This window comes from Dromiciops gliroides, chromosome 4, assembly GCF_019393635.1.
Source record: "Dromiciops gliroides isolate mDroGli1 chromosome 4, mDroGli1.pri, whole genome shotgun sequence".
Classification (NCBI taxonomy): Eukaryota; Metazoa; Chordata; class Mammalia; order Microbiotheria; family Microbiotheriidae; genus Dromiciops; species Dromiciops gliroides.
Window position 1 is genome coordinate 19,053,737 of NC_057864.1, and position 24,728 is coordinate 19,078,464.

The window sequence follows — 24,728 nt, forward strand, 5'->3', positions numbered from 1 at the left end:
CTGCCTTTGGAAAACTAAGGCACAGAAAGATGCAGGAACTTATCTGTGGTTACCCAGGTAATAAAAGGCAAATCTGATAACTAAACATAGGCCTTCTGACTCAGTTTCCCTAGTCCTTTGTGACACTGCCTCCAGGTTGTGCCACAGACTTCCTGTATGACTTTGGAGACATCATTTAACTTCTCTTGATCTTAGTTTCCTTTTTAAAAAAAATACGGGGATGGAAAGTAGGGAGTGGTAGAAAGAACACTTGCTTTAGAGTCAGAGGTTATGGGATCAAATTCCACTCTGCCACTGAATGACCTTGGACAAGTCATTGAATAGCATGCGGCTTTAATTTTCTCACACATAAAGAGAGGGGGGTGGCTTCTGTTGTCCCTCTAGCTTCAGCTTTATGACCATGTGAATGATTTGGATCATTTCATGCTCTAAGATTCTGATTTTAGAAGCAATACCTGTAAAGTTAATGCCACATACTTCTTTCCCAACTTTTCTGTCTCCTCCTGTAGCCTAAGTATGGAGCTACCGTCTACAAGTCTGTTAGGGTCAATGAAAGCTCAAGGAAGAGATCAAATGTACTTTGAGGGCAGGTGAAATAAGAAACCTGATGCCACATTACGTGTGTTGACACCTTTAGAAGCAGAAATCAGTGATGATAATTTATCTTTAAAAGCCCCTTTCCCCAGCTATCCCCATTTCTCTTGGAGGTTAATATTAATCTGCTTTCATTTTTAAGTGGTATGTGGCACCTTCAAGATGAGTTGTAGGCCATTGCAAAATGACCAGGGAATGTTGTAAGTTGCCAATGGTTGTAAATTATTGGGGTGTGCTCCCAAGCGTAATTTATTTCAGTAGCTGTAAACGATTTGGATTCAGCACCAGCTAGCTGTGATGCCTCGAACACATCCCCTCTCTGCCAATCATTTCCTGGCCTCTAAGATAAGGGAGTTAGATCAGATGGCCTCTCATGTGCCTTCTGCTCTCCTGTAGTCTATTCTAAGATCCTCCCTCCTCTGACATTCTGTGATCTCTAAAGGCTCTCCCAGCTCTGACTGTGTGTGTTCTAAGATCTAAGGGCTCTCCCAGCTCAGTTGGTCTTGGTCCCAAGGGCTCATCTATCATTCTGCAATCTCTAAGGGCCCTCCCAGCTCTATCGTTCTTGGTTCTAAGGGTCTGTCCAGCTCTGACAATTGACAAACATTTATTAAGCAATGACAACGTGCCAAGCAACATGCTAAGAGACAAAGAAAGTTTTTTTTTTTTTTTTAATGGCCTTCAGCAGCATGGGGCAGCTAGGTAGTACAGTTGATTAAGCAGCAGCCCTGGATTCAGGAGGACCCAATTTCAAATCTGGCCTCATGCACTTGACACTTACTAGCTGTGTGACCCTGGGCAAGTCACTTAACCCTCATTGCCCCATCAAAAAAAAATGGCCTTCAAGGATCTCACATTCTGTTAGATAAGACAACATGTGAATGACTATGGACATACTAGAGATAGAGAGTGTAAATGGAAGGCCATCTCAGAAGGAAGGCATTGGGGAAGGGGATGGAAATAGAAGAGAACTCCTGCAGAACGGCGATGGAATCTGAGTCAGAGAAGCTGGGAGGTGGGAGTGAAGAGGAAGAGCCTTCTGCTCGGAGGCACAACCAGTGCAAAGGTATGGAGATGGGTGATGGAGAAACAATATGGGGAAGAGAGAGAAATTCAGAGTTAATCCATCCTCCAGCCCTTGGAGGCAAGTCAAGCATTGAGAAGACTGACAGGTCAGAAGGGGCCACTGTACAGCTTCCCCCCCTGCCAGTTTATGTCCTCATTTTGCCCTTGGAATAGTCTGTGTTGGAAGGCTCCTTTCAGTTCTGGTGTTCCACGTTCTAGCATACATTCTAGCAATGATGTGTAGTCTAGGCCCTAACAAGTTGGGCTCTGGCCCTTGACGCCCTTGAGACCCTTCTTCCAGTTCTGATAGTTCACAGTTCTGGGAAATGAAAAGGGGCAGGCAACATCATCTGAGGGAGCTCTGCATCTGTGTAGGGGAGGGCCAAACTGGGGAGTCTAGGGGAGTCTCCCTTGTTCCTTTGGCCAAGAAAAATGAAAACCTGAGAACTAGCCAGACATCAAGAATCTGGGAAAGGCCTAGTAACTTTCCAAATGGCAGAGATGCCTCTAGGGCAAGGGATTCCCTTCCCTCCTACTTATTTTGCCTTGCTTCCTGTCCCCTTTCTTCTTTCCTTTCTTTCTTCCTCCTTTCCTTTTTCTATTCCTGCCTTTCTCCTTTTCTCTCTCCCTTTTTATCCCCTTCCCCCTCTCCACTTGCCTCTCCCTCCTTCTCTTGCTCTATTCCAGCCTTTCTCCTTTTCTCTCTCTCTCTCCATTTTCTCTCTCTTCTCCCTTTCTCTCTCCCTCCTTCCTTTCTTTATTCCTGTATTTTCACTTTCTTTTTCTCCCTCCCTCACATTCTCCTCTCTCCCCTCTCTTTCTCCCCCTTTTTCCCCCTTCATTTTCTCTCTCTTGTCCTATCATAAATAGAACACTTATAAATCTTTTCATTCTTACTCCTCAGGAATCTCAAAGTAGGGCATTTGGTTTCAAGCATCTGGGTCAATAACAGAATCTAGCCCTAATTACTATTGATTGGTCATTGTCTCGTTTACTGTAGGCCCAAATAGTGAAATTCATTTAGCTTTCCCATCCATAGTCAATCATGCACTAATGAGATCCCTAAGGGAACTTGACATGTGCTTTACCCCTTTGACTTCTGACCTCCTTGCAGCTGCATATTTATACTTTGAACCAAACCATTCAACTCCATATTTTTTCAATTATACCTAACCATATGTGCTATCTGAGTCGATCATTCAAAATGAAGTGCACTTGGAAGGCATTAAAGTTCCTAATTCATGTCATTATTCACATAATTTTGCCCTTGCGTTATGCCTCCTTGGTGCTGAACTAGTTGAATTTCATATGCTTTTCGTATGGTGACCAGCCGTGCCTCATCTAGAGGGTACTAGACATTTATAGGTCCATCTAGCTTGTAACATAATCACAGCCAGAGGTTGGAGACCAGCAATCCCGTCTCTATTGTGTGGCCATGTGTAAGGCACTTCATTTCTCCGGTCCTCAGTTTCCTCATTTGTAAAATGAAATGATTAGACTTGATGGCCTCTCAAGTCCTTGCAGAACTAAATGTATGATCTTCTGATCCTGAGGACCACCCAGAAGGGACCCAGCAAAAAGAGAGCAAGAGGAGTTGTGGTTGGATCTTTGAAAAGCTTCCTTTGTTATTCAATATGATTCTCCTCATTGTACAAATAAATTGAAGCATAGAGAGTGGAAGTGACTTCCCTAAGGTCATGAAGTTAGTAAGCTGCAGGCCTGGCTCTTAAACTCAATTCCTTAGCTCAAGAGAGACACAAGATGCTACACTATAGTGCTCGGAGAATGAGAGAACCAAAGTAGAGAAACTCCTCCAAGGAGAAAGTCTACAGTAAGCATTAAATAACTATAGCAAATGTAAGATATCACTTTTACAACTGTGGCACTGCAAAACTTAACAGTACACTTAGGAACACTGTTAGCAAGAAAAGGAAAACAGGCCAATGTACAATTTACTAAGGTACAGAAGTATATAATACCTTGTAGATACATTTGATCAACAAATGTTATGATTGCTTGTGCTTTAAGAGTTATGATTGGGCTAATTGAACAATTCAGACAACTCCATTGCTGACAATGTTGCTAAATAAGGGGAGGATTATAATGTTCTACAAAAGGAAGAAAGGAAGGGATAGAGGAAGGGAGAAATGGATGGAAGGAAGCAAGAGAGGGAGGAAGAGAAAAAAGAAACAAAGAAACAATGGAGGGAGAAAGGAAAGGAGGAAGGAAGGAAGGAAAGAAGGAAGGAAGGAAAGAAGGAAGGAAGGAAGGAAGGAAGGAAGGAAGGAAGGAAGGAAGGAAGGAAGGAAGGAAGGAAGGAAGGAAGGAAGGAAGGAAAGAAGGAAGGAAGGAAGGAAAGAAGGAAGGAAGAAATTCTATATTTTAACAAATGGAAGTTGATTGTCTTCCTAAGAAGAACCTGATAGTCTCAGAATCTGATTTTCATTTATTGCAACAATTAGACATGTATATTACACATTGGGAAGATTTATTGACATGGAGTCAAGTGGCCTGAGTTCAAGTCCCAGGGTTGGCACTTATTAGCATCTATACTCCATTCTGTAGCCTTCATGCCAACCCTCCTTCTAGTTCTGGTTTATGTATTATCTTCCTTCATTAGAATGTAAACTTTCTGAGGCCAGGGATTGTTTTGTTTTATTCTATTTGTAAACCCAGTACTTCATGTAATGCTAACTATCTCTCTGTTTATCCATTCATCCATCTATCTGTCTATCTGTCTGTCTATCTATCTCTCTATCTACCTATCATCTAGGTACTAAGGATCCCAAACCCAAACCACATCAATGTCCCATTTTAAACTGTGAATTCTTTGAGGCCAGGAACTAAGCCTTATATTACTTTGTTTCCCCTTGGCACTGAGCCTAGCACTTAGTAAGGATCGAGTAAAGACAAGATCCATTCCGCTCGCTTGGGTCCTTTGCTCTTCATTGTATGAACTTTTTGATAAATGAGGTGTCAGGAAGAGAAGACCCTGCCAGAGGTCTATATTGTTGCCCACTATTGTGTTCACTTTTTGGACCTTTCTGCACTTAACAAGTACTAAAGAAAACTAGCATTTCCATATATGCTGTAGACCAAAAATAGGACATTATACATGAAGCTGTGCATTCAATGATTATCTTGTAGATTGTCCAGAGCAGTGATGATTTGCAGGGCAAAGAAGGTTGCAATGGAGCTCAGAGGCCTGCCTATGTTTCCATCACCTCTAGCTCTATGACAGGTGCCTGGCAAGTGCTCAGTAATCACTTGCTGATGGCCCAATGACCCTAATTATTAGATCTCAGAGCCAAGGTCAAAGGTTGAGCCCAGACTCTCCAATGCCTCCCTTGGATTTTCTCCTGCCTCCTTGACCTTAGACTCACAAGCCAGAGCAACAGCTTCCTGTTGGAGAAACTGGAAATAGATCTGCCATGTCGGACATAAAAACCAGCAGCCAATTTCAAGAGATCCAAGTTCTACAGCAATCAGCTTCCTCATGATTAGGGGCAGCATAGACTAGAGAACAAGGCGGCGGATAGGAAGTCAGGAAGACCTGAGTTCAAATCCTGCCTCAGGTACTTACTAACTGAGTTGATGGCCCTAAGTCATGTAACCACTCTGAGTCTCATTTTCCTTATCTATAAAAGAAGGGGTTGGCCTTGATTTCCTCTAAGGTTCCTTCTGGTTCTCAGTCATTCTAGAACAGTCCCCAAGTAGAATGGGGTAGAAGCAGAATGGGGTAGAAAAAACAGGAGACCCAATCATAGGGGAGGGAAGTTTAAGCAACAGAAGAAATCAGGAAAGCAGGACCTCTCATAAAGGGATCATGTTAGCAGCAAGAAAAGAAGAATGATGGCAGAGATAAGAAAGCTATAGAGAAAGATTCCAACCTAATGCGCAAAGTCCTGGACCAGCAGCAGTGGCCCCAAGAGATGACATGCACTTGGTCAAGTAAAGTCAGAAAAAGAACAATCAGAATGTGGATTAAAAGGAAAAAGGAACAACATATCCTTGAAAGGCTAAAGAAAAAGAGCAAGACATCTCTTTGTTAGAAAAGGGAGGGAGGGGGATAGCTAGGTGGTACAGTGGATAAAGCACTGGCCTGGATTCAGGAGGACCTGAGTTCAAATTTAACCTGAGACACTACACACGTACTAGCTGTGTGATCCTGGGCACGTCACTTAACCCTCATTGCCCCGAAAGAAAGAAAGAAAGAAAGAAAGAAAGAAAGAAAGAAAGAAAGAAAGAAAGAAAGGAAGGAAGGAAGGAAGGAAGGAAGGAAGGAAGGAAGAAAGAAAGAAAGAAAGAAAGAAAGAAAGAAAGAAAGAAAGAAAGAAAGAAAGAAAGAAAGAAAGAAAGAAAGAAAGAAAGAAAGAAAGAAAGAAAGAAAGAAAAGGGAAGGAGTCTGTTATAAGATAAGACTGAAATGAAGGCTTCTGTTCAATTTTATTTGTAGGGCATTTAGAATGGGAAGAAGTCTGCTGTCCCTCCCAAAGGGCATCAACTCCAACCTGTCAACAGCAGTCAGTCAATAAGCATTCATTAAGTGCTTATTATGGATCATGAATTATGCTGAGGGCTGGGGACACAAGGAGAGACAGATAATTCCTAATCTCAAGGAACTTACATTCTAAAGGGGGTCATGGGGAAGACAGTATGTCGACAATGAGGTACATTTTGTTGTTCAGTCATTTCAGTCGAGTCTGACTCTTCGTGACCCCATTTGAGGTTTTCTTGGCAGAGGTACTGGAGTAGTTTGCCCTCTCGTTCTCCAGATTATCTTATAGAGGAAACTGAGGCAAACAGGGTGAAGTGACTTGTCTAGGGTCACACAGCTAGCAAGTGTTTGAGGCCAGAGTTGAACTCAGGACTTCCTGATTCCAGGTCTAGTGCACTATCTGCTATTGCACCTAAGGCTGACTTTTCCCAGGGATAGCAAAGAAAGAAATAACAGAGAAAGCAAAATTGAAACATGATGTGGTTCACTGACATGTGGTCATCCAGCCTTAGTTTGAAATCTTCCTGTAACCACCAGCAGACTGTGCTTCAAAGTGTCAGCAATGAATGGACCCTATTTTGGCCTTTAATGAGACCACCACTGAGAGGGAAGAAGAGAATATTTATAATGACTGTACCTTAGCTGTGCTTGTTCCTTCTCTCAGAAATTAAAAATAAAAAATAAAAAAGGTTCTTAGAACTAAGAGGTTCTCTGGATAGAGAGTCAAAGACCTAAGTTCAAATCCTGCCTCAGAACTTGCTTGCTGTATGACCTTGAGCAAGTCACTTCTATCAGCCTCAGCTTCCCCATCTATAAAATAGGAACAATAACTACATTACTCAATGGTTTCTGCAAAGATCAAATGAGATAATAAACAGAGAGCACTCTGAGAACCTTACTGTACTATGTACATTTGAGTTCTTCATCATCTTCCTCCTCTTCTCTTTTTTCTATTTTCAGCTTAGTATTGTTGCTGCCATTGTTATTGATGTTATTATTATTATTATTATTAGTAGTAGTAGTAGTAGTAGTAGTAGTAGTAGTAGTAGTAGTAGTAGTAGTATCTTGTACAGCTCATTCCATCCAGGCATTCCCTCTGAGCTTTCTGACAGGTAGACAGAATTTATTGGAATTATGTCATGTCACAAGGCAGCTTGGTGCATTTTTTTTTTTGGTTGGGGCAATGGGGGTTAAGTGACTTGCCCAGGGTCACACAGCTAGTAAGTGTCAAGTGTCTGAGGCCAGATTTAAACTCAAGTCCTCCTGAATCCAGGGCCGGTGCTTTATTCATTGTGCCACCTAGCTGCCCCAGCTTGGTGCATTTTCAAACCTCTCAAATTACCAGAATATTTTCCCCAAACATTGAGTCTAACACTGCTGCTTCTGTAACTTGTGCCCAGTGGCCCCAATCAGACCACAAAATTGTGAATTTGTTACCTCTTCCATATGATAGCTTTTCCCAGATTTAGAGATGGGAATCATGAAGAAGAAAGAGAAGAAGAAGAGCAAAAGGAAAATGGTGAAGAACTCAAATATATTAGTAAGTTAAAGTTGTCAGTGTGCTCTATATTATTTGATTCTCACAGCAACCCTTGAGGTAGGTTTAGTTATTACCTCCATTTTATAGACAGGAAAGCTAAGGTTATGAGGAGTTAAGTGACATCTCTAGGTTAAGTATTTCAGGTTTTTTTTTTTTTTTAATTGTCTACCTATTACATAGTTCCCATATTCTACAAAGTTTTATCAAGATGCACCCAATGTGACTCAAGGCAAATGGTGAACAAATATCATCTCCCACAGGAGATGGACTTTGGAGAGCTGTGTGTCACCACTCCTACTTTGCCTCTTCTCCTTCCTCTTGTTCACCCCACTATCTTTCCTCAAGTGCTACCTTGGGTCCCACTCCTACTAATTCCTCCTAAGGTGTTTGCAGATAACTGAGGTGTTAGGTGATAGGAGATTAAGGTGTCATCCTCCCCTAGGGCATTTGCATTTTCAAAGGAAAACCCTTAAAACCAAAAGTCTTTAAGTCTTATAGGACTTGGCAGCGTCTGGTACCTAGTGGTTGCTTAAGAGATGCTTGATGACTGATTGACCCAAAGGAATGAAATCAGCAATGGCTGAATAGTAGGGGTTGAAATCTACATTTTTGCAAAGTGGGATGGTATCACTTTGTACCACCCAGATATGGGAGAATTCACTACCTCCTGTTGCAGATCATTGCACTTTTTAAATGGCTCTAATCAGGAGATTTTTCCTTTGAATGGGTCTAAATTTCATAAGGTAAGATCCTAGATGTATAGCTGGAATGGAGGGGAGAGACCACCTCCCTCATTTTTCAGAGGAAGAAACTGATTCCAAATCCAGAATATTGGGAATATTAGAAGGCTCAGCTCTAACAAAGTAAGTGTAAAACACTTCATTGTTAATAAAGGCTATAGGGGAAGAAGGGTATGACGAGTCACCTGGCTGCAGCCTTCGCTTGCAATTCAGGGTAGGCAGCATGTCCCTGGACCACATGGTCTATCTGAAAAACCAAGAAACATAGGTAAGTTAATGTTCCTGAAAATGTTATATATGAGCAAGGAGAGAACATTCCTGGGGAAAGAAAACAAAATCAAACCCATTTCCTTTTACTTTCTTCCATCAAGGAATCTGCCAAAAGGGAAATCCTAACTCAGTTTGTGATTCTCAGGATTTTGCAAATGGTCATCTTTGTGAGAAAAAGACCTATTTGCCCCAAAATATTTACAGCAGCTCTTTTTGTGGTGACTGAAAATTGGAAATCAAATTCCCGTCAATTGGAGAACAGTTAAACAAACTGTGGTATATGATCCTGATGGAATATTATTGTGCTGTAAGAAACAACAAGCAGGATGACTTCAGAAAGTCCTGGAAAGACTTGTATGAACTGATGTATAGTGAAGTGAACAGAACCAGCAGAACACTGGACATAGTGAAAGCAAAACTGTTTGATGAAAACCTGTGAATACTCAATTATTTTTAGCAATACAATGATCCAAGATGATCCCAAACGACTGATGATGAGGTATACTCTCCACCTCCAAAGAAAGTACTGATATTAATTGAACACAGACTGAAACAAGCTTTTTTCCACTTTCATTTTTTCTTTTATTCAAGTTTTCTTGTACAAAATGACTAACATGGTAATGTTTTACATAACTGTACATGTATAACATATAGCTGTTTGCTTATTGCCTCGGGATGGGAGCAGAGGAGGGGGGGAAGGAGGGATAAAATTTGGAACTGAAAACTTTAAATAAAAATGTTGCTTATTTTCAAAAAGGTCATTTTTGCTCAGCTTAGTAGACAGCTTGGATGTTCCGTGGTCACAGAAGCAACAATAGCGAAGATCAATGAAATCCATGGCTAACCACTAAGGATGAAAGGAAAAAGCAGGGGGGCATCTGAGGAAGCAAGGAGTCTGATGTATTAGAAGAGCTAGACCCAAGTTCAGAGACCTGGATTCAAATCCACACTCCACTTGCTAGCTATTTGACTAGGACCAAATCCCTCTATAAAATCAGGATGTTATACATACTGACTAACTCACAGGGTTGCTGAGAAACATGAACTGGATCATTATTCTCTCAGGCAGTGATGCTCAATCCTGGCAATACATCAGGTTAATACAGACAGTAATGTTCCAACTTCTACTTCCACTCTAGTCAAAGACAGGAGGAAGCAAAAGGGAAAGCATGATGAATGAACAAGGAGGCAGGAGACCTAGGTCCAGTTCTATGGTGACCTTGCTGTGTGACCTTTGGCACAGTCATTCCTTTCTTCATCTATGTCATAGTTTCCTTTTCTTCAAAATTCCATGAAATGAGGGTTTGGAAAACATGACCTCTAGGGTGCTTTGTCACTCTAAATCTATGATCCTATGTCTTTGAGATGCCCTTTCTCTTCTAATCTAAAGCCAGGGAGACCTGAATTCAAAACCAGCCTCCAAACACTTATTAGCAATGTGACCATGGGCAAATTACTTAACCCCTATCTGCTTCAATTTCCTCATTTGTAAAATGTTGATAACAGTTCCTACCTCCCAGAATGGTTGTGAGGGGTGAATGAAATACGAATTGTAAAATGCTTCACCTAATTTCTGGCACATAGTAAGCACTATATAAATGTTAACTATTATTATTGTTATTATTATTATTATTATTATTATTAGCTATTAATCTCTGGAAACCCATTCTGCACAAGGCAACTTGAAATGGCTTTGCTTCATGCTTTGTAAACCTTAAAGTGTGATGTAAATTTTTGCCATTATTGTTATCATCATCAAGATGCCTTTAACCTCTGTTTATCTGATTTCCTCAGTTCCACTTGGGTTCCAGATGATTTGTTTCAAGCAACATTCATATTTATCTAGATCAGGGATTTTTAACCTGGTGTCCATGAGCTTGTTTTTTTTTAAACAAAATATATTCATAACTAGATTTCAATAAAATTGGTTTTCTTTGTAATGCTATGCATTTTGCTTTATACATTTAAAATTATGATTCTGAGAAGGGGTCCATAGATTTCATCAGATTACCTAAGGGGTACAGGACCCCCCAAAAACCTCCCAATAAATCAAGTATATTTATATCAACATATGTATTTTTGACTGTGGAAAAGAGGCATACTAATATGCTGCTAGTGGAGGTAAAAATTGATCAAACTATTGTAAAAAGAAATGTTATTATGCTAAAAAATTGTGATCAAATGTCCAAAGCCTTTGACCCAGTAATCCCACTGCTAATTGTATGCCCTAAAGACATCAAAGACAGAATGGTAACACTAAAATATTCATACCAGAATGTTTTATGGAAGTAAATAAGAGAGAACAAAAGAGATAGCTATCAATTTTGAAATGGTTAGGCACCTTGTGTCCACAAATGCAGTGGAATATTACTGAACTCTAAAAAATCACGGAAATTTTAAGGAAGCATGGGAAGTCTTAAACAAACAGATACAAAATGAAGTAAGCAGAAGTCGAAAAACAACATTTATAATGACTCTCCAAACTTTTGTATTTATTATCAATATATTCATACATGTATATATATGCATGCCATCTCCCCTCATAGAACATAAAGCCCTTGAAAATAGTGATATGTTTATTTTTGTATCCTCAGTGCCTAGAATTCCTGGCATGGCAAAGTGGTTTAATGAATTTTTGTTGACTGATTATTTCAACTCAGTAAGAGTAAAATGTTCAGTGTGCTTTAAGCGGAAAAAAAAAAAGGAAACTGAAGGCCTTGGCTTCGAACAAGAAGCCCAGTGGAAAACTAAGAGATGAAGGAGATTCCTTGATTATCTCTTGGTAAGGCACATTAAACACAAAGTTATCAAGGAGAAAGTAATACCTATGTATGTCAAGAGATTTATTGGCATCCAGAAGTCAAAGTTCCCTGAATAGAACACTTTCAGAGTGATGAACCCCTTTGACATGCCAATATATGCATTTGAAATAGTAAATAGGATGGCAGATTTTTTAAATAGTTAAACAAAACCTCAGATAATATTAGCAGAAGCCAGGACTCTCTCCTTTAAAGTAGCTTAAGAAAGATGAATATTTCCTCACCAAAAAAATGACAATAACTGAGAGAAGTTCTCAGACCACAAAACAAACAGCTTAAAACTTTACAGACATTTATTTTCCTGGCCAAACAGACACCACTTTACAAAACTATGGTAAAAACAGATAATAGGTATTTGTCACTAGACCTAACAAATATAACAGAAATTAGCACATTTACCACCTGGAATCTGTGAAACAGCAAAGATCCAAGAATGGAAACCAAAGGGCCTCAATGGATCATATCTATTTCAATTCAACCAACAATTCATCAACAGAGAAGCATTAGACAAATGGCTGAGACAAGTGAATTTGCTTACAGAAAGGAAAGATTTCATGATAGCAGCATGGAATAAGATCACTGTGGCGAGAAACGACAGAGATCTTTCTTAAATAGCTCAGACTTATTGATCAATGCATATTTTCAAGGAAATCGTAGAAATTGTACCATGTATCATTGTATGTGGCAAAAATGGATCTGTTGAATGCTTACAGAGATAATTATCAAATAGTTATATAATGCCAGCGTGCTATTTTTCAATGAATATGCGACAAATCCCTGTCCTACATATAACTTCCAAATTTCCTTGAGTATATGGAGAGCAAAATCCCCTACGACTAAATTATCACAGATAAAATGATTGCTTATAATCACCTGATCACAATGTTAGTTCATATGAATTTAGGAATAATATTTTTACTGGATGTGACCATATCAAACACTAATAGCCTCTAAACAACATGGGAAGAAAAGCTGTGTGTGTATAAAGAACCAGTAGAAGATGTTAAAAGCATGTGGTAAAAGCAATGCGGTGTAATCTTCTCCATCATCCTATCTGTTCTTGGATGTGTCCTGAAAATGCTCCTGTTGACTTTACAGAAGATGAGCCTGTATCCCTATGCTTTCATTCAATGATGAACATCAATCATTCCATCCACTTCTACAAGAGTTTGCCAGACACCAACACAAAAGAATAATAGAAGGTTATCAGCTTGTCCCAGGATGATTTCTATCTGTGCTCTACCAAACATAAAGATAATGGGAAGGAGATGTTGATAATTATAATAATAATGATGAACATTTATACAGGGCTTTAAAGTTTGCCAAGCCATTAATTTCATGGGAGCCTAATAATAGTCACGTGAAGGAGGCAACAAAGATATCATTACCCTCATCTTACAAATGAAGAAACTAAGGTTTGGGAAAGTTCAAGGATTTGCCCAGGGTTCCACAGCTAGGCAGTAGAGAACCGCTGAAGATGTTCAGCACCTTTTAGGGTAGAAAGGATTCTATCTAAAGAAGCAATCTCAGAGATGAGAGGTCCCCTGGGACTCCTCAGACTTCAGCCGGGGATTTAATTATGCAGAGTGCTCTGTGTGAGTTCAGCTGACCCAAAGAAACATGAAGGCAGGCTGCCTTTAAAGGGGGCATGGGACATAAAGATTAAAAGCTCAGATTGTCTTCAAGACTCAATACAAGATACATAGCCGGGCTAGACTGCTGTTATTAATTCACCCTGATAAGATACTAGAGTGGTAAGGAAGAGATGTAGAACAAGGGATCAGGGCAGACCCAGACAGATTGGCTGATGGCTTGAGTAATTCTAATCTAACCTCAATTAAAAAAAAAATCCAGGGAAAATGCAATTTTCTCCTTTCATGGTTTCCTGAGCACAAATTATGCACCAAAATCATGTTCACCTAACAAAAGCTCTATTCCTTGTTTTCCTGACCTGTCTCCACCAAAAATTTAGATGGAATTTCCAAAAGCAAAAGTCTTATGATTAAAGACTTCTATTTCCCCAAATACCCACTAACAAACTGCCAAATGTCCAGATGACCATAGTGATGGGTCATTTGAAATTATATGGGGGTGCTTCTCTCTGTTCTAGGTTTTAGGGCACTTGGCTGGGATTTCTAATACATTGCTATTTATAAATTAGAGGCTATAGCACCAGTTTTTGGAATTAATAATTGATTAAATCATACTAAATGTTAGTAAAGAGAGAGAGCACATGGCTTCAAAAGTTCAGAAGCCCTACATTACCTAGGATAGACAGAGAGTGAGAGGAGGCCAGCCAAGAGAGCATGTGAGAGAGCATAAGCTCCCTGCAGTTCAGAGGAGAAGTGGCCCTTACACACTGCTCAAAGCTAATTGGCCAGCATCATTTAGATCTATGGGTTTAATGGACTTGAGGGTGGTCCATGTTAAAATGACCAGTATATGCTGAGGTCAGAGTCCAGAGGACAGACCCTCTGAGGGGAAAGGCTTTCAGGTAGATGTGGCTTTAATCTCTATTGTATCTCCAACTTTATTAACTCTGAGTTGGCTCTGAAACAGATCAGGCAAGGCTCCTGATGGGGGTCCTCTGGGACCCCCAAAACCCATTATTTTCTCATAGTGGCAAGAGGTCTGGAGTACATAGAATATGAGGAATGAATGAAGATGCCAATGATGGTGATGATAATCCAATCTAAAACACCTTAAAAATTTGATAACTAATTTGATCACAGACTGATTTAAAGGAAAGAATGAGTAATAGCTGAATGATAGGAGTGGAAAATGGTTAGTTATTCAGGTCTTGATATTCATTTACTCACTGAACTGGCACACCCAGCATAGAAATAAAAAAAAATATTAAAAATAGAATTTTAGAAAGTTAAAAAAATAGAAAAACATTTAATCTTGTAAGAAATTAGGAGTAAGGTAATGGGATGATGCCAGCATACATTTCTGAATGAGTACAGTGTCCATTCTTTTTCCCCACAAAGAACACAAGTCCAAACATGACAATATGACTAATGTGCTAAAAGCAACAATCTCTCTCTCTCTCTCTCTCTCTCTCTCTCTCTCTCTCTCTCTCTCTCTCTCTCTCTCTCTCTCTCTTTCTCTCTCTCTCTCCAGCAAAATATACTCTTCAGTCACAAGGATGAAGCCTGCAGTGAAGACTGCAGTCTCCATTTCAAATCTCCTACTTCCCTTGCTCATTTTCCTCTTCATGCACCCAGTCCTCATGTTTCCTTGACTCATCATCTCCTTGAAGAATTTGACTTGACTTTTACTCAAGGGCTACTCCTGCCTCAGTTGGCCACTCCTGGTCTCTACTGCAGTTTCTGGCTTGCCTTTCCTCTCTGCATATTTGCAGACACTTGGCAGAGAACACCATTACACATCCATCTGGTGGGGAATAGAAAACCTCTTTCCTTTGGTCATTTCATAAAGAAAGACCCAAGATAGCAAGAAGACATTTCTATTTAGCCTTGGCAAAGGACATTTTTAGCATCCTAAAAGTTCACAGACCCTCTTAGGTAAAAGGGCACTGGGGAAAAGAGAAAGGTGTTATCCTAGGCTTAATCTCTACCTCTGAGGCCTACTATCCGGGTGACCTCGTCCAAGGTGCTGTTAAGGGTTAAAATTCTAGCTAAACTGTCTAAAATATCTAATGAGTGGTCGCCAATAAATTATAAGCTTTAGCAAGAGTTAAACTTTTAAGCATTTATTAAGGAGAATAAGAATTTGGTAAAGAGAGAGAGAAAGGCCTAGATTCCTATCTATTAAAGGGAGAGCACATTTCTAGCTCCCTTCTCCGCCAGCGTCCTCAGGAAAGAGCCCCAGAGTCAGCGCCAGTCTCTTCCTTCCTCCTCCCACTAGTCTGCGTCACTTCCTCCCGCCAAAGAAAAGACTCCTGGTCTTGCCCTCAAAGACCTTCGCTTCATGGGCAGAACTCTTCTACAGTAAGTATCCAGCAGGTGGCGTCATTCCAATCGTTACAGTGCTCAACCTTCCTAGGTCATAATTTTCTCTGTTAAATAAAGACAGCCTAGGTGCACTCTTAGAAGGTTCCTTCCAATGATAGATTTGTGAATCTATGACCCTGAGACCTGCACACAGGGACAATCACTCTTCAAGAAGTTTGTAGCTATAGGTTTCTTGTCATTTGGAAGAGGCATTTGACTTGCCATCCTTTATTAGTACTTGAGAGACAAATTACAGTTCAGGTAAAGAAAACAAACAAAACCCAAACCATCCCCAAGTGGAGTGACTCCCCATCCCTGGAGGTCTCCAAGCTGAGGCGGAAAACTCTCTCTGTCACTTAGGGTCTATGTGAACTAGGGAAATCACTGAACATCTCTGGGCCTCAGTTTGACAAATAGGCTATTTAGAGGATTGGGGGGTGGGGTGGGGTAAAGGATTGTACCAGATGGCCACTGAGTACCCTTCCAGCTCTGAAGTTCCATAATCCTAGATTCTGAGCTGGAGAGGGAGGGAGAGAGGGAGGAGGTGGAGGAAGGGATCAGCAGCACTATTGATTTTTGCTGACTTGGTCTCTGCGTCCATTAAGTAATGCCTATTAGCTAATGTGTAAGGACAGACACACCTTAGTACCTGCTGGCAGCAACATCAATACTGAAATGGTCACATTTTATCTCATGATCTGACCATGACTGCCAGCTACACTGGCCCTTGATAGATGACAAAATAATCACTGGCTCACGGATAGACCTGGTTTCTAAAAGAAATTGTCAAAAAAAAATAATCTCATAGAATCAATTTAGAGCCCTCACTTCAAGAAGGTTGATTTCCTTCTTCCTCAGCCATTTATGAGCCTGAATGATGTATATCCAGGAAGGTGGTGGTAGTGGTGGTTGGGGGAGTCGGCCAGCCATTTGCTGGGATTCTAAGAAAGCAATTCAATTATACTCCAGTCTTTTGTCTTTTTCCACTCTAGTCAAACTCACATTAATGCTTCAGTCAGAGAAAGAATTCAGCATTTAACACAGAGTCTGACACAGAGTAGGTGCTTTAATAGATGTTTGTTGAGTTTTTTATCCCCCACGGCAAGAGTTCTTAACCCAGGGTCCAACAATTTTATTAAAATTGGGGGTTTTTGAATAATTCTATTTTAGTATACTTGCTTTCCTTTGCATTTGTATTTGTTTTATTTTGTCCATTTAAAAACATTGCTCTGAGAAGGGATCCACAGGCTTCATCAGACCTGCCTGAAGGATCCAGGTTGAAAAAAAAGGGTGAAAAAACCTGGCTTACCATCTATCTGTTCCTTATCCCTGATGTGGGATGGGAAATGGCAGTTATACCCAGTGGTTTGTGGCGGGGAGATGGGGAGGCATATGGGCATCATAGATCTAAAGCTTAGAAGGACTGTACAGATGAAGAACCTGAAGTGCATCAAGGTTATGGGACTTGTTCAGGATCACTCGGGTAGTGAGCGATGGCCCAGATTGAACTCAGGTCCTGTAGCTACAAGTTGAGATCTCCTTCCGCTGTGCCACCCTACCTGCCCATGGGGAAAGGCAGGGGCAGGAGCTATATAAAGCCCCCTTCCCAGAAGGTCCAGGCCTCTCCTGGGTTCTGAGTTTGGAAACAATCTGGAGTAAAGGCAGGCCCAAGGATGAGAGCTTGGGTTTTCATGAGGCTTTGAGGTTTTCAGCTGGGTGAGGTGATCAGTCGTGTATTATTATGACCATTTTGCAGCTGAGTAGACTAAGTCTTCCAGTGGTTAAGTGACTTTGCCCACAGGTACATGGATGGTCAGGATCAGAGTCTGGATTTACCTCTTGGTTGTCTGAATCCAAATGCAGTGTCAGCATTTTGTTTGTTTGTTTGTTTGTTCATTCTCAACCACTGCCTTTAACAGGAATGATTCATTAGGGGCATAAGGACATTGAGGCGGTTGGCCCAGCTTGACTCTGTTGCTTCCTACCTGAGAGACCCTGGGAGAGTAATTTTAAGCTGAATTAAGAACAGCATAGGATCTAAAATGAGGGAAGAGAGTCACCATTGGGCCCTGCTGAGGTTAGGCCACATCCAGAGTACTGTGATCACTTATAGATGACTGGGATGTAATGCAATAAACATTTTTATTTATAGCCTTGGGTTCTAATTTTTATCCCTCATTCCCTCATTCCTCCCTGCCTCCCTGAGGCATCAAGCAATCAGATATGGGTTATACATGTCTGACTATGTAAAACATTAACATATTTGTCATTTTGTACAAGAAAATTTGATTAAAAGAAAAAAATGAAAGAAAGTGAAAAATAGCATGCTTCAGTCTGGATTCCATCAATATAATTTCTTTTTTTGGAGGTGGATAGTCTGTTTCATCAATAGTCCTTTGGGTTTGTATTGTTGAGAAAACTCAAGTCATTCCGAGTATAGATGCTGTTTTAAAGAGTCCACTGGCAAGATGGGACATTGTTAGAACAGGCAGGGCAGAAGAGGGAGGCATATTGTCCACGGCCGTGTCTAACCTGGACAAGAAAAAGTTGGGGGAGGGGGAAGGGGATTATAGCTGACTTCAAGGGTCTGAAAGGCTGGCAAGTGGGAGAAGGATTCAATTTGCTTTTTTGTACCTAGTGAGCAGAACAAGGAGCAATGGAGAGAAACGACATTTCAGCTTGAGGTCAGGAAAAACTTCCAAGAGATTGTAAGGAATGCAGAGGTGGGGGCAGCTAGGTGGCGCAGTGGATAAGAGCATTGGCCCTGGAGTCAGGAGTACCTGAGTTCAAATCCAGCCTCAGACACTTAACACTTACTAGCTGTGTGACCCTGGGCAAGTCACTTAACCCCAATTGCCTCACTAAAAAAAAAAAAAAGAGAGAGAGAAGGAATGCAGAGGTGAAATGAGTTGCTTCGAGATGTGGTGGATTCTCCTTACCCGGAAGAGGATGTCCACTGGAAGCGTAACACAATTCCTGGCACATAGTAAGTGATTAATAAATGCTTTTTGATTAATTGATTAATTGGATGACCACTCATCAGGCCTCATGTCATGGGAATTTCTGCACAGGTGTGGGTAAGACTAGATGAAGGCTCTCTGAGTTGTTAAGCCCATCACAATCTTGCTGCTTCTCTCACTTTGTACCATATTTCTCTTCTGCCATCTTGAAATATCAATTGATGGCTTCACGTCTACTGATCTGATCTGCCAGTTATTTTTTTCCTATACTAAGCACTCCAAACAGGGCTACGCCCAACCAAAAGTCAAACAAAAAACCAAACAGTGATAAGTACCTACCCATGTATGCACATACACGATTTCTTCAAATGAATGGGTACCTTTCAGGTTGGTCTAGCCCACAACTAAGGCAGGTTTGTCTGAGCTTGCCAGTGCAATTTACAGGCAATGGGGCTCTGACCTGGGATTTAGGAAACTCCAGCTAGTTGTTGCTGTTGCTGTTGTTCAGTCATGTCAAACTCTTCATGAACCCATTGCAGTTTTCTTGGCAAAGATACTGGACGTGGTTGTCATTTCCTTCTCCATTTTATTTTTTTATTTATTTTTTAAATTTATTTATTTATTTTTTTTGGTGAGGCAATTGGGGTTAAGTGACTTGCCCAGGGTCACACAGCTAGTAAGTGTCAAGCTTCTGAGGCCAGATTTGAACTGAGGTCCTCCTGACTCCAGGGCCGGTGCTCTATCCACTGTGCTACCTAGCTGCCCCTCTCCATTTTATTTTAAAATGAGGAAACTGAGGCAAGCAGGGTTAAGTGACTTGCCCAGGGTCACACAGGTAGGAAGTGTCTGAGAATGGATTTGAACTCATGAAGTTGAGTCTTCTTTACTCCACACCCAACACTCTGCACACTATGGTGCCACCTAGCTACCTCTTTGTCAGGCAGCACAGTAAATAGAATCAAGAACACTTGATATCAGATCCTGCTTCAAGATCCTTACTAGATGTGTGACTGGGCCAAGTCACTTCATTTCCCTCTGCCTCAGTTTCCTCTCTATAAAATGAGTGCATTGGACACTCAGGCAACATGAGAGTGTGGGCGAGGATCCAGCAATTAGGGTGAGCTACTTGTTACTTGGCTTTTGAGGATGAAGCTGTGAAAGTGTGGGAGAAAATGGGCAGGATACAGAGAGCGCCTTTCCTGGTAATAGTTCTATAGTGTGTGAAAATGTGCACATGGTGGTTTGTGGCTTCCTTTCTCTAGTACCACCACAGAACAAAGCCCAAAGAAGAGAAAGTAATGATAAAAGCTAATAAAATCAGATTTTGCCTGCTGCTGGATACTTGAGGTGTGGAACAACTGCTGTTGTTTCCCGTTAGCTCCCATCCCTGAAGTAGAGTACGTTGGGGTTGGTGTTGAGGGGCTAGGATGAGGAGTTCAGGGCAATAAGTGATTGATCACCACAGTTTGTAGGGATCAGAGCCAATATTCAAACTCATGTGTCTCCCAACTCTAACTCTACAAGAATCCACACAACAAAATTCTGCCTCAACATAAAAAAGAGAGAAGTCTGTAGTGGAAAGGAAAACAGAGAACTGAATAGTCAGTGTTTGGGTGTACTGTTCACACTAGTAATTATGGGCTTAGTCTATCACAGGAGTGTCAACCACACAACCCAAGGGCTACTATTTACTAGAAGTGTGACTGGGACAAGTCACTTCATTTCCCTCTGCCTCAGTTTCCTCATCTATAAAATGAGTACAACCAGATTAAAATGTTTAACAAAATAAATAAAAATACAACAAAACTGAGATAATGCTAATTTGAGATTTTTCTGACTCAATATTTGGCCCATAAGGATCAATTTCTATTTCAGTTAGATATTTCTATTTTAGAGAAATGTCAACATTTGTTACACAATGTACCAGCACATAAGAAAGGGGGAGTACCTTACATAAGACTACCAATATATAGGTGTCTGGAGGTGGGTAGTATCCCTGCCCAAAGGTAACTAACTTCTCTACTGGATAGAGTGCAGGACCTGGAGTCAAGAAGACATGAAATAGAATTCTGACTTAGATACTAACTACTATCTGGAAAAGTCACTTGAGTCTCTCAGCCTCAATTTCCTTATTTGTTTTTTAAAAAAAAAGAATAGCAGCATCTACTTCACAGAGTTGTGAGGATACAGTGAGATAAATATTTACATACTTCAAATTTATCTATATTAGTTATTATTATTATTATTATTATTATCTTCCAGAATTGGGTTGATTGGCTTTCTAAGAAGGATAAGAGATTAAAGTGAAAGGAATCATCACATCCAAATCATGACCAAGTGAAAGGGACTGGAAAAAGTCTTTCAAGAACAGCCTCTTGCTGCTGTTTAATGGAGTATCAGTCTAGTCAACCCCTCAGATCTGAAGGTCTGAAAGATCTATATTTAATTGTGAGGATGGACCATGACATCACAAGATCACAGAACTTCAGGAAGTCCGGGGCCATCTGACCTAATCTGCCCTTGAACAAAATATTCTCTTAGAGCCATTCTGCCAAAGTGGCTAAGGAGACTTTGAATGAAGACTTTTCTAGAAAGACATGGCTCATGACCTCCTGAAACAGCCTCTTCCACAGTTTGTTGAGTTCAGTGGTTTTTCAGTCATGCCCAACTCTCTGTGACCACATTTGGGTTTTCTTGGCAAAGATGCTAGAGTGGTCTGCCATGTCTTTCTCCAGCTCATTTTACAGATGAGGAACTGAGGTGAACAGGGTTAAGTGATTTTCCCAAGGTCACACAGTTAGTAAATGTAAAAGGCCAGGTTTGAACTGGTGATGAGGGGTGCTGAGTTTCCCTGACTCCAGGTCTGTTGCTCTGTGCACTGTGTCGCCTAGCTGCCCCATATTGTCCATACTTGGACAATTCTAGAATTAGGGAAGCTATTTTGTTCACCCCCTCCAACATTAAGACTAATTTCTCTCATATTGTACCCATTGCTCCTAATTCTGTCCTTTAGATCCAAATAGAACAGGCATTCTATCATATGCCATCTCTTCAAATCTCCTCTTTTCCACCTTAAACATTCCCTTTCCATTTAAATCCTTTTAAAAAGTCAGAAAAAAGGACTGTTCACCACTCTGTTCATTCCCTTCTGCATATTCACCAGCTTGGCAATGTGCTTCCTAAAATTCAGCACCTGGCCATGAATATAACACACCAAAGGTATGTTTTCACTCCTAAGTGCTGGATTTTAGAGAAGGGTACAGTGGGACTCACATCTCCCTAGACCCCCACAGTATACCTGAGTTCAGCAGAAGATTGTGTTAGCTTTTTTGTCCCAGTATCACACTGTTGACTTACAGTGTTTGATATTGATTCACAGTGTGATATTAATGTATTAATGATATTAACAATTAACTGTTAACTCATGGTGAGCTTGAAGTTCACTAAAACACCTGGATCTTTTTTAAAAAAAAGTATTCTTATATAGACATAATCTTATTTGAAAGTCACAAGTGCTTGTGTGCTGCGTATGATAGGTTATATGATTTTCTGCCCCCTCCAGAATAACTGCTATATTTCCATGTCTTACTCTTCTTATATTATGAAGTTGATTTTCTTTTGCACTCAAGTGAAAGATTTTGTATTTATCCTGAATGGGATATAGAAGCAACAGCACATTCAGCTTGGAAAAATCTAAGACTTTGCTGGCAATTTTTCCTGATTGTGATTTAGGCAGGATTTCCTTTACTTGTAAGCCCAGTGCTGTATCCTTTCAAGAAATCTTACTATCTGTGAGATTCAAAATCGGATATACAGAGCATTAAACTCCCCCTTTTAACTTTTCCCTTTTATATATATCTCCCAGACCACTAAGAAAAAGGAGACTCTGAGCTTTAATCTGTGAGGGATTCATTTTTATTGCTTGGGAATTAATTAGACAACAAAAGGTGATACCAATTAGGGAGATAGGGAAATAGAAATACAGATGAATGACCTTAGATCTAAACTTAGTCTATTTTCCTTTATAAAACTCACCAAATCCCAAACTGCCCACCAGGCTGTGAACCAGCACACCCAAAGCTGAACACCAACCATGTGTTTCCGAACTCCTCTTGCCTGCACGCGCCGCCACTGCTAAGATTAACAGCCAAAGAACACCAACTTCCATTTCCACACTCACTTTTAAGTTCGTGTCAGGAAGTTCCTCGTGTTCTCGAGTTTTCCTACCAAAAGGGGAGGTCCTTCAAAAGCTGCCTCAGTAGCATGTGCGATCTCTCAAATGATTCAGCTAAAACTTCCTATATTAATCTTTACCACAAATAATTTTTACCACATATCCTTACTCTCTTATCTAAATGTGGAAACTATTCCTCCCCATTTTGTGTCATATGAAAATTTGATGAGCACATTGTCTATGCCTTTATACAAATTATTGATAGAAAATACTAAATAGCATAGTGTGAAGCACAGATCCTTGGGATGCTCTGCTAGAGACCCCCTAGAACCAATAGCAAATACTCCTGAGTCTCACAATATAATAATTTATTAATCCTTCTGATTGTATTATTGTTTCATCCCTAACTTTCCAATTTCTTTTTTGTAATAATAATACAAGACATTTTATCCAAAGTTTTGCTAAATAAACTATATTCAAAATATTTCCATTGTCAAAAAGAAAATAAGGCTGGTCTGGAATAACCTGTCTTTGATGACAGCAGGTAGGCTTTTGGTAATCCTAGTTTTGGGTTGTGTTTTTTTTTTCTGGTTGTTCCTCAACCATCTCTTTAATCATCCAGTATGGAATTCTGCCAAGAATTGAAGTCAGTCTTACTGGTCTACCATTTTCAGGGAGGGAATAAGCATTTACTACTAAGTGGCTACCATGTTCCAGGTACTGTGCTAAGTGCCTTACAAATATTATTTCATTTCTATACTGTTTTCTTCCCATTTTTGAAGACTAGGCCATTTTCCCTTTTCCAGTTTTGTGCACCTTTCTCTTCCTCCAAGATCTTTCAAATATTTCTGACAATGACTCAACAGTTACATTTGCCCATTCTTTCAGTACCCATGGATATGGTTCATGTGCTAAGGGACTTGAATTCATCAAGAGTAAGTAGGTGTCCTCTTGTTATCCTTTTACTTATATTGGATATCTACTCTCTGCTTGTTATTTTTGTTCAATCATTTCTAGTATAAAGTTCATTCTCCTTGACCAAGGAAACAAACAGACTAACACTTGAAAAGCTATTGTCAGTTATCATTATCCCAATCCACTCCAAGGGAAGGGATTTTCCATTAATATCCCTACCTTCCCCCCACCTTCCCAATATAGCTAAACAAACCAACACCCTTTTTGCTCTCCTTAGCTTCTCTATCAGCCTCAGCTTATTTTGAATTTTAGATTTCCTGACACCATTTTTCATGGCCTTGCCATGCTCTTATAGATGGTCTTTTTGTTATATTTCTTCTTTCTCCCATTTTGAACATGTCATTTTCAAATCCAGGTTAGTTGGTTAAATACTCTGTGCCTCCATTTCTCTTCAGACAAATTTTGCCTCCTCCCCCCATTAGAATTGTTTCCCATTGTGTTTTCAAAATTTTCTTTTTTCTTTTTTTTATTGAGCATCTCCCATTCCTTCCTGGGTTGTTTGATGATATTATTGAAACATACTCATCCTTTCTAGTTCAACCCTTTGGTGCCAGGGAACATAAGTCTAAATCCTACTTCCACTGGGCAGCCTTTCAATTACTTCATGACATCTGTTATGTCCCCCTGAGTTTTCTGTTATTCAGTTTAAATCTCACCAATTCCTACAACAGACCAATATAGCAACCCATTACATTTTGAGATCATTCTAATGGTTAGGAAGACAGTTTTTATTTTTGCTGTGGGGGATGGGAGTTATCTATATGTTTTGGTCATGGAAAATGAACAAAATGACCTTTACTTCTGGTGTTGTGAATGATAGACAAATAAAGATTCAAATAGGTTGCTTCATCACTGTCTTGCTTTTCTAGTCTGCGAGATTATATCTTGTCAGGAGGACAGGTTCTGCTCGTTTTGTCTAAATGACAAGGGGATCAATTGATTTGAACTTTGGGGATCCTAGGAAGAGGTAGATCATTGACAAAACTTTGTGAAGAAAGCAGAGCGGCTTCAATGGCTTTTAGCCACTTTGGCTCAGACACAACCTCTGATACAGGCTTGGAGCCTTGCTTGCAGTAAATGTGCACATTGAAAGAGTGAGTGTAGTCCTTGCTTGGGCCATTGCCATCATCTAAGGAG

General features: G+C 40.3%; 1 protein-coding gene across 8 annotated transcripts in view; it reads right to left on the bottom strand.

The window, feature by feature from the left end:
* FGGY (FGGY carbohydrate kinase domain containing) overlaps window positions 1–24,728 on the bottom strand; it is a 559,614-nt gene that overhangs the window by 111,701 nt on the left and 423,185 nt on the right. For all 8 annotated transcript variants that reach the window (XM_044002606.1, XM_044002608.1, XM_044002603.1 and 5 more), the window contains one exon: window positions 8,623–8,684. In XM_044002606.1, coding sequence (XP_043858541.1) covers window positions 8,623–8,684 — 62 coding nt within the window. The remainder of the gene's footprint in view (window positions 1–8,622; window positions 8,685–24,728) is intronic.